The following is a 10,787-nucleotide window of genomic DNA, read 5'->3' as shown; positions in this document are numbered from 1 at the left end:
CCTGCTTGCCTTTTCCCTGTCAGGTTTATAGCACTGTATGTGGTGTGTGTGTGTGCAGTTTAATCTTCACGACACCAATATTAACTGAACATAAAAACCCTGGGAGATCCATTCCTTGATCTCCTGTGTTTCATCCAGTGAAACCACACAATGTTGCATTTTTCTACAGGCACTCTTCTCAGGATCCTCTTAAGCACAGCAGGTTATACTTTTTTTGTTTTGTTTTAATGGAGATTGTAAAGAGGGAGACGCCCTTTGATCCCAACATTCAGGATTGTTTATTTCTTTTCTCTTTGGAAGGTTACCTGGTGGTTCCTGCTGGAGGCGGAGGCACGTTCCTTGGAGGGTTCATTGTGAATAAATTTAAGCTCCGTTGTTCGGGAATCATCAAGTTCTGTCTGTTTTGCACCCTGTCAAGTCTGCTGGCGATCTTCATCTTTTTTGTGGACTGCCCCAATATGCCCATGGCGGGAGTCACAGAGATGTACGACAGAAGGTAATCCTTGCGACAACGCTGTCTCCTGGGCGATGCCTGGGGAAGAAACAAACGGAAAACTCAGGCGTGACTAACACTAGCCTTTATTTATTTTTAAATGTCAAGCGTAATCATGCTCACTAGATCCTTACACTACCACAGTCATGTTCTTGTTGACAGTAACCAGCGTAAGATTTTGTTGTTTCATATTGGTTGGATGTTGTTAACTCTGCATGCAAGCGGATTTGGGAGGGAAAGGGTTAAGAGAATTCTCTGCTCAGGTACACTTGGAAGTTGATCCCAGCTTCTCATTGGTTAGGTGTTGAGCCTCTCTGACCATTTCTTTTGCCTTGTGCTTGTCATCTTCTATAGGGCCTCTCTTCTTCTTCTCTTTTACATGGGCTTGGAGCTGTAGCAAGTTAACCTTTTAATCTGTTCGCAATAAATTAAATGAACCTACATGAATATGTCATGTCAGATCTGCTTCTATTTCTGTAGGTAACATTTCTTTCTCTAGAACAAAGTTGGAGTCCAGGTGCACCTTTAAGACCAATAACATTTAATTCTGGGTATAAGCTTTCATGTCTGTTATGTATTGTGTTATATGGTGAGCCTGAATTATAGAATGAGCCTGAGCTTCAGCCACAAGCTCCGTAGACTCTCAGTATCTGAAAACCAGAAGCCTGATTGGCTGCCGTTGTGCAATGGACCAATCAGAGAAAACTATGGCTTTTGGCGGGAACAAATCCTATTGGTCCTACGCAGTCACTCATGATTGGACCTTACGGTTCTAGGGGTGTGGTTTAGCCAGTTCCCAACTGTATATAAATTGGGGTTATTCTGTGTTGTGTTGTGTTGTGCTCTGTTCTGTTCCAATAAACTGAAATCACTGGTTAAGAAAGAGCTGCCTGATCGAGAGTTACAACAGTGTGCATGATGAAGTGTGCGTGCACACAAAAGCTTATACCCAGAATTAAACTTAATTTGTCTTAAAGGTGCCGCCGGACTCCAACTTTCTTCTATTGCTTCAGTCCAACACGGTGACCCACCTGAATTTCTTTCTCTTTGTGTTATTTAATTTATTTATTTTATTAGATTTATAGCCCACCCTCCCCGCCAAAGCAGGCACAGGGCAACTTACATTAAAAGTTAAAACAGATTAAAATTATTTTAAAAAATCATAACACATAGATTAGGTGCTGCATATTCAGTGCAAAATACAGAATGGCGAGAACACGGTTTTAATAACACCATAATGGGTATCCAGTCAGCAATAGTTGTTATAAGCAGCTGCCAAGTACTAGCACAGCACAGGCAGCCAGTGATAGATTCCAGGGCGTAGGCTCTTAAGTCTACGGTGGACCATTCAATTAAATGCGACTCCTCAATCGAATGCCTGGTGGAAGAGCTCCGTCTTGTAGGCAATGCTCCCTCTGAGCTGTGGAGTCTTGAGAGCAAAAATTCTACTTGGTGAGCAACTGGCATTAAAGTTGTGAGCCGGCGATTTGGCCGCTACACAACTCAGTTTGCTCTGGAGCCCTCCTTCCTGAGCGAAGACGAAAATGTGCGAGCCGGAGGCTAAAAAAATGTGAGCTATCTTGCACTAACTCATCTGAGAGGGAACGCTGCTTGTAGGCCCTGCGGGATTGTAGTAAACCCCGCCGGGCCCTGATGTCTTCGGGGAGCTCATTCCACCAGCATGGAACTGCAACAGAAAAGGCCCTAGCCCTGGTCATAGCCAGCCTGGCGTCTTTAGGGCCAGGGACAACCACGAGAGTTTGCGACCCTGAACAAAGTACTCTCTGGGGAACATGTGGGGAAACGTGGTCCCGCGGGTATGCAGGCCCCTGACCATAGTAGGGTTGCCAAGTCCATCTTCCACCCCCAGCGGGGGACTTTGGGGGCGTTCCTGGAGGGGGCGGGGCATCCCCGACATGATGACGTCACGTTGGGGACGTCCGCTCCCCCCCCCCCACTGCCCGTGCACCAGATCTCCAGAAACGGCAGTTCCCTGCACTTAAAGGAGCCGGTGTTTCCCTTTTAAATGCAGGAGCCGGCGTTTCCCCTTTAAGAGCAGCCGCATTTCCCTTTTAAGAGCACGAAGCTGGCATTTCCCTGCAAGCTTGCAGAGATTGGGCTTAGGAGGAAACACGGGTTCCACACACTTAAAGGGAGAGAGATGGGTGGCTGTGGGTGGACCACTGGCAAACCGGGGGGGTTGGCAACCCTAGACCATAGAGGGCTTTATAGGTACCATTGTTACCATTGGAGTCAGGTCATCTTTGTAATTTGTTTGGACAGCATTTTCCTTTTAAAACGTGAACGATCGGGGATATGGCATAAAGCTTCTGTTCTTCCAAGTCAAGTGGTTTTGGGGGTTTTTTTTTACATTTAACCCAATAAATTATGGTCCCAGAGTCTATCAGAAGCTTAGATTAAGCTTCATTTTTAAAAAGGACTTAAAGTCTTTGATTAGCAGATCCCCTTGGGGGGGGGGGAGTTTATCGTTAAAAATTCTTCTTTGTTCTTCTCCACGTTGCTGTGATAAGAATGGCTGAATTGAGCAGATATTTGGAGATTCCCAAAACTTACTGCTGAGAACTATAGAAGCTGGCTTAAAAGATTTCATATACTCCTTGAAGCAAAAGGAGCTACTGGAAGCCTAGAGCAAGAAAAACTAACAGTGAAAGGCAAGGAATTGGACTCTTGGATGATCAAAAATGAGATTACCAAGAACATTATTATGGGATCTCCGGATGACAGTGAGACTCTCACGTCTGAAAACTCCCAGACAGCAAAAGAAATGCTTAAGAGCCTAGAAGAGTCTGTTGGGTTTACTAGTTTTAAATCAAAAGGAGTATGGATGAGAAAATGTTGCAAAACAACGTTACATAACAGACAATGTGTTTGAAAACCTAGCAGTCTGTGGCTTTAATCTAAATGATGAAAAAAGGCAAATTTTATGCTTGGGACTTTAGGGGAAGATTTTTTTCCCCTGTGTTTGTGAATGTGCAGAGTCAAAGCCAAAAGGAAGAAGCAAAAACTTTCAATCAGGCACGAAAAGAACTGTGTTCAGAGCTTTTCCCTCTCAAGAGCTGTTTTCTCAAGATCAGTTCACGAAAGAGCTCTCTCAGCCCCACCTATCTCACAGGGTGTCTGTTCTATGAAGGGGAAGGAGTTTGTAAGCCGCTCTGAGACTCCTTTGGGTAATGAAGGGTAGGGTATAATTCCAACCTCTTCCTCCTCCTTTCCTGGCAATTTACCTGTCCTTCAAGAGCTACAGGGTAATGATCTCCTACTCTTGGGTTTTTAGTTTAGTGTGGGTTATTTTTCTTTCTCCTGAGTTGTAGCTCCCCTTCCCTTCTTTTCCTTGTCGTTTATGTAGTATTATAAATTTTAAGTCTGGTTTTAGTGACCAAAATGATTGTACAATGTTATTTTGTAGTACCTAGTTGCACTTTGGAAATTTTATTATTAGGCCATTGTAATTTATTTTTATTCCTATGGTTTTATACTGCTGGCTAAGCGCCGTAACAATAAAATTCATTCAAAAATTCATAGTATTATAAAAAATAATAAAAATCCCCTTTGGGTAGCAGGTTGGGTATAAATCCAATCTCTTCGTCTTCTCTTCAAAACGGCTTGTTGAAGTTGAATCACCGGATAGCTCAAGTCATATTTCTAGAATGAACTTGGAAGAGCAAGTCCCGCCCAGAGAAAGAGTGAAGAACTAATTGCTGTCTCGCTTTCATTGCAACAAAAGGGGCCACTTTGCAAGACTGTAGAGAGCCGCCAACTAACGGTAGTTTTTAAGACGCACAGGAACAGCACACGGGCTATAAACAAACAGAGAGGCAATTTTAAAAACCAAAAGCATGAGGTTCCTAATGCAGTACACAGAGGAAAAAGTTTCTTACTAATTGACCAGAAAGCCTTATTTATGATGCTGCTGAATTAGACTAAAAAGAGAGTAAGTGGCTAAAGAGAAGCTGCAGTGGCTCAAGTGGTTAAGACGCTGAACTGCAGGCTGTGGAAGGTCGGTAGTTCAGCAGTTCGGGACCCGAGTGTGCCGCATGACTGAGTGAGCTCCCGTCTCTAGTTCCAGCTCCTGCCAACCTAGCAGTTCGAAAGGAAGAAATTGCAAGTAGATACCACTTCTGTGGGAAGGTAACAGCGTTCCGTGCGCCTTGGTGTTTAGTCATGCCGGCCGCATGACCACGGAAACGTCTCCGGACAGCGCTGGCTCTTCGGCTTTGAAACAGAGATGAGCACCACAACCCTAGAGTCGTATTCGACTGGCTTTCGAGCAAGGGAACCTTTACCTTTTTAAGTGGCTAAAAGACAGTGGCACAGACTGCAGAGATTTCTCTGATGAACTTAATGAAAGCGGGAAAGGAGAAATAAAAATTGCTAATGGTGAATGCATGCAAATTCAAGGCACAGGCAGAGGTCATTTCGGGGGGGATCGCAGTTCCCCCGGGTGAGGTGCGGGGGGCGGGGCACATGTCAAAGCCCCGCCCCCTGCTTCCGGCCACCCCACTTCCGGCCCTCATTCAGCCAGGAGGAGGCAGGAGAAGAGGGAGGGTAAGTTGCTTCCTCCCTGCCTCTCCCCACCCCTGCCTTCCTGGGGCCAGGGAGGGCCTTCGCGGGGCTTCCTTGCACTTCCGCCAGCCTTGCAGGTCCACCGCCGGGCCCCTCATGGGGCTCGGCAGAGGAACTGCAAGGCCGCTGGCGGCCGGGACCGTTGGAGACGGGGTGTGTGGCCTTATGACACACTTCCGGTGATGTCAGGGGGGGGGGCATATGCTAATGAGTTATGCTAATGAGTTCCCCTAGCTCTTTTTCTACGAAACGACCCCTGAGCACAGGTACTGGGCCTTTATGCTGTAATAGACCTCACAAAAATTTCCTAAATGAAGCTGGAGATGTCCTATGCATACCTGAATCAAGCTGTAATTTATTGCGTGTGTCTGCATTAGACAACAATATGTATGTTTTGGACATAAGAAATGTACTATTAGCAAAGGCAATGTTGTATATGCAAGAGGTAACCAAAAGGGGAAAAGTATATGAATTGAGACTTGTAGGTGAACAGGTACACCTGGCACATGAAAGGAAGAGAGCCTGGAACCGTGGCACAGACGTCTAGGACACTGTAATCCAAAATTAATCCTAGACCTTCAGAATAGGCACCTTCCCAAAGGCATTAACGTAAAATCATGTGACATCAATGACATAAGCAAATGTGGGTGTTGTATAAGAGCAAAAGGAGTTGGACTCTCATTTCCACCCAGAACCAAGAAATGTACCAGCAAGCCATCAGAATTTATTTATTTAAACCCACTGCGCCAGCTGCAGCTCTACATCACTTCTGGTAAAAAAGAAATGACATAGGGTAGCTCTAGGAATTGCCAGAAGCTGTATGTTTTGGACATAAGAAATGTACTATTAGCAAAGGCAATGTTGTATATGCAAGAGGTAACCAAAAGGGGAAAAGTATATGAATTGAGACTTGTAGGTGAACAGGTACACCTGGCACATGAAAGGAAGAGAGCCTGGAACCGTGGCACAGACGTCTAGGACACTGTAATCCAAAATTAATCCTAGACCTTCAGAATAGGCACCTTCCCAAAGGCATTAACGTAAAATCATGTGACATCAATGACATAAGCAAATATGTGTGTTGTATAAGAGCAAAAGGAGTTGGACTCTCATTTCCACCCAGAACCAAGAAATGTACCAGCAAGCCATCAGAATTTATTTATTTAAACCCACAGTGCCAGCTGCAGCTCTACATCACTTCTGGTAAAAAAGAAATGACATAGGGTAGCTCTAGGAATTGCCGGAAGCTCTGTAGCTGTGCCATAGAGTTCCCAGCAGTTCCTAGAGGTACCCTATGCCACTTCCTTTTTTTAAACCAGAAGTGATGTCCTGCCACAACTACTACTACTACTACTACTACTCACACTCAGATATTTGACTGGTAGATGGTGTTCTGCAATTCAAGATCTGTCCAAATTCTTGGGAACTGCAGATTAGGCTGAGAGATGGTGACTGGCCTAAAGTCACCCATTTTGCTTTATGACTGAGTGAGGATTTGAACGCAGGTCTCTATAGTCAGAGCCCGGCAGCTCTAGCCACTACAACAGACTGCCTCTTCTTTGAGAGTAAGGCCTAATGCCATTGTGTCAAATTCTCTGGGATATTCTGTGGACACAGGGCTGGGCTCAGAGTTTTCAAGAGCCCCAGTCCAAGAGATAACCAGTCTGATATCTGCTCTCTGTGTTATGTCCCATTCAGCTTCTTGCCCGAAGGTCGTCTCAACCTGTCCGCCCCTTGCAATACAGAGTGCGACTGTCTACGGGAAACATACAGCCCTGTGTGCGGAAGTGATGGGATCATGTATTACTCACCCTGCCATGGAGGATGCAAGAGAGTATTGACCAATCAGAATAACGGGAAAAAGGTATGTTGTGAGCAACGGGGTGGGGGGTTGATTTGCATCTACAACTATGGCCTTTGTATTATATGGAAACCGTTAAGCCTGCCTTGACATTTAGCCATGCTTTGACTAGAGCGCAAACAAACTGGGAAGGGAGGGAAATTCTTAAGCAAATATTCCCTTGGATTTGTCGGTAAAAGTTCCTTTATGTAATCTTTCCTAGTTTAGTTTTTATGAACAATGTTTGCAGAGGCTGATGGAGTTAAAAGCTTTGGGTGGGGTGGGTCAGACGCTCAAAGGGTCACGGTGGTGGTGCGTGTGTTGGGTCGAGAGAGCCAGTTTGGTGTAGTGGTTAGAAGCATGGACTTCAATCTGGGAGAACCGGGTTTGATTCCCCCACTTCTCACACCTTTGCATGCAACCGCTGGTGTGACCTTGAGTCAGTCACAAGTTCTCTCAGATCTGTTCTCTCAAGGGCAGTCCTCAAAAGAGCTCTCTCGGGCTTCCGGTTGATGGCGGCACGCTCCCAGATTCACCTCCCGGACCTCCCGGGGGTGTCTCTGTGCTCTGGTGGAGGGAGGGGGTGAGCAGACTCGTTAACCCCCCCCAGGGGCCCGGCAAAGGGTCCCTGGTCAAGGAGCTTTGAGGGGTTAGCCTCTTCGATGGCTGAATGCCAGAGAATCGAGGCTCCCCCTTGCTCCAGTGGTTCGTCCAGCCGAGAGACCAAATGGCACAAGTGAAGCTAGCCGGGTCAAGCGTAGGAGATCAGGCGTCAGAAATGATGAATGTAGCGGGGTCGGAAGACCAACTATGAACGTGAGTCAACTGAAATACGATCTTTAAAAGGTTAAGATTGACTCTGTTCTTAAAGCTCAAGAATTTCTAAAGGAGCAGCTGGGAAGGTCAGAGGAAGAGAAAAAAGAAGAAGACAGCAGGTCCAGCGGCGAGCTGGAAACTGGTTCATCTGGCAAGGACTCTTTGTCTGAGCAGGGGGCAGCAGCCCCGAAAAGTCCCTACAAACTGCGGAAAAGAGAGAAGAAGAAGTAAAGGCTGAAGGACTCTGAATTGTGCCTTTGAGAACTTTGGTTCCAGGGGATGATGGGGGGCACTGTTATTGGGCAATTAAATGTAAATGGGGAGGGTTAAAAGTTCTAAAAGTTTGACACAGTTCATAAGTACAAAGCTGATAAGTTTGGATGCTAAAAAAAAAAAGCTAGTTAGAGGATCTCCTCTCTTGGGTTTTTAGTCAGTAGTGGGTTCTTTACTTTCTCCCTTTTATGTAGCTTTGCCCTCCCCCTTTTCTGTTGTAGTTTTTTGTAGCGTTAAAAAAATCAATTAAAAAAAATCCCTTCCAGGGGCTCAACAAAAAAAGAAAAAAAAGAGCTCTCTCAGACCCACCTACCTCACAGGGTGTCTGTTGTGGGGAGGGGAAGGGAGAGGAGACTATAAGCCGCTCTGAGACTCCTTTGGGTAGTGAAGGGTGGGGTATAAATCCACTCTCCTCTCCTCCTCCTCCTCCTCTTCTTCCTCTTCTTCTTCTTCCTCTTCCTCCTCCTCCTCTTCTTCTTCTTCTTTTTGTTCTTGTTGTTCTTCTTGTTCTTGTTCTTCTTGTTCTATGCCTTGTGAAGCAGCAGCCGGGAAGAGGAGGCACCAAAGGACCATGCAGTTACTAGAGAATGCTGCCATACAGAAATTGGGGGTACGGTGGGGTTACACAGTGCAGACGCTGCCTCTGGAGAAGGCCAGCATTAGCCTACCACCTTTGGAAAGTATTGCATTTTGCGAGTTTATACTTAATTTTACAACTTCAAAATGAAGCCAGAGGACTTAAAAATTAAGGCTTTCAGTTGGACTAGGAGCATCGCCGAAGCTACTGGCCCGCCCTTCCTTCCTTCCTTCCTTCCTTCCATCCTTCCTTCCTTCCTTCCTTCCTTCCTTCCTTCCTTCCTTCCTGTATCAGATTGGAAGGGACCTTCGTCTCTTCGGATTAGGCTTGCCAGCCTCCAGGTGGGGCCTGGAGTTCTCCTGGAATCCCACCTGGTCTCCAGGCTTTGGAGATCGGCTCCCCTGGTGAAAGCAGCTGCTTCGGAGGGTGGACTCCATGGCATCACACCCCTACCGAGCGCCTTCCCCTTCCCAAACCCCACCCGCCCTTCTCCGGCTCCACCCACCCACCCCAGAGCTCCAGGAATTTCCTAGTTCAGGGTTAGCAGCCCTGCTTTAGAGGGGTTAAACATATTGAGAGATGCAGCAAAACAAAGAGGGAACGAGGTAGTAGCACAGACCATACCACTGTCGCTTGCAGGCTTTTTGAACGCTTCCCTACCAATGCTCCCTCTCAGCTCTGGAGTCTTGTGAGCCAAAATTCTACTTTGTGAGCTACCGGCATTAAAGCTGTGAGTGAGCAATTTGGCTGCTGCATAAATTAGGTTGCTCTGGAGCCATCCCTTCCTGAGCCAAGACAAAAATGTGTGAGCCGGAGGCTAAAAAACTGTGAGCCAGCTCACACTAACTCAGCTTAGGGGGGACACTGTTCCCTACATAAAATAGTCTGCAAATCGGTGTCAGACCCCTGGACAAAGTTACTCTCAACAACACTCTCTGGCAGTGATTTGTTTATTGAGAAATAAAGATGTTCCAGGCCAGACCAGTACTGTGTCAGAACTGAGGTTCTGGCGGGAGAATCCAAAGATATAGACAAGTCAAACGAGGGCCCCCCTTCAGTTACATCCAATCATACTCCACAATCTAGCTTTCGTGAGCTCTACACCCCCTCCTGTGAATATACAGTTTCTTTATCTATAACATCGAGGCAGGCACAGTTAGGCTCCAAGGTCATCCCTGACAAGGGAGGTATCTTAGGAAGAGTTACATCGCCACTACGCCAGAGCTGTTCACACACTCGGCCACTCACAAACTACAGTCTGAGTCTGACAATAGGAAACTAGCCCAGCAGAAAGAAAACAAGACTTGCACCCTTCCGTTCAATTTTCCACTTGCAGGGAGACTTTTTGTGTGTGAAAAATTTTTTTTAAAAAAAAAAAAATATCCATCTCTTGTCATGAGAAATGGTATGTTCCAAAATTCTAGCACCCCCTTCTCTTGCATCTGAGCACCAGGCCTCAGCATAGGAAGAACGGTGGCATCTCTAACTTTGTGTCATTGCCTTTCTAGCTTCGTGGAATTCCCTAAAGCGGATGTCTCCTTCCTTTATGAACTTCTGATGTGTTTTCCCCACCAAGGTTTACCATGAGTGCAGCTGCATTCTCGGAAGCCATCCCATGGTGCCCGGCTCTGCTACAACGGGGAAGTGCTCCTCATCTTGTGAGAAACGGACCCTTCTCTTGCTTTTTGTGTTTGTCGTCATCATCTTCACATTCCTCAGTAGTATTCCTGCCCTGACTGCTACTTTACGGTAAGCAAGAGGAACCCAGTCTTCGTGTCGATGCCTGTTACAGTGTGATTACAAAATAACGATGGTAAAGAATAGCATAATGAGCAATTGTTGCGACTGGCTGCAAAGTGAAAAGCGGTACTTTGCATCCGGCTGCAACTACTGTTCATCGTTTTATTTGTTATTATTGAAAAGTGGTATTTAAGACCTATCTACCCACCGCTGAGAACCAGACCTGATACTTTAGAATCAGTTCATGCATGCGACAACAGAAGGAGGAAGGAATCAACACTCAAAACCCAGTGAGAGAACACTTTAAACTTCTGGGTCATCACTCCATTGCTGACCTAAGAGTGGCAGTCCTTGAACAGAGAAGCCTCAAGGGGAGATCACAATGCCAGATTGCTGAACCTGCATTCATTCACAAGTTCAGAACAATGGACCCCCAAGGGCTAAACGGGGACACAGGATTTTGC

The 10,787-nt window shown here is 46.2% G+C and overlaps 1 protein-coding gene across 1 annotated transcript in view; it reads left to right on the top strand.

Moving 5' to 3' along the window:
• SLCO4A1 (solute carrier organic anion transporter family member 4A1) overlaps window positions 1-10,787 on the top strand; it is a 43,071-nt gene that overhangs the window by 24,582 nt on the left and 7,702 nt on the right. Inside the window, exons 7-8 of the mRNA XM_015411396.1 lie at window positions 6,776-6,941; window positions 10,160-10,332. Coding sequence (XP_015266882.1) covers window positions 6,776-6,941; window positions 10,160-10,332 — 339 coding nt within the window. The remainder of the gene's footprint in view (window positions 1-6,775; window positions 6,942-10,159; window positions 10,333-10,787) is intronic.

The sequence above is a fragment of the Gekko japonicus genome, unplaced genomic scaffold (assembly GCF_001447785.1).
Source record: "Gekko japonicus isolate JY-2015 unplaced genomic scaffold, Gekko_japonicus_V1.1 scaffold2914, whole genome shotgun sequence".
NCBI lineage: Eukaryota > Metazoa > Chordata > Lepidosauria > Squamata > Gekkonidae > Gekko > Gekko japonicus.
Note: the sequence above shows the minus strand (reverse complement) of the source record. Positions and strands in the feature narration are given on the sequence as shown.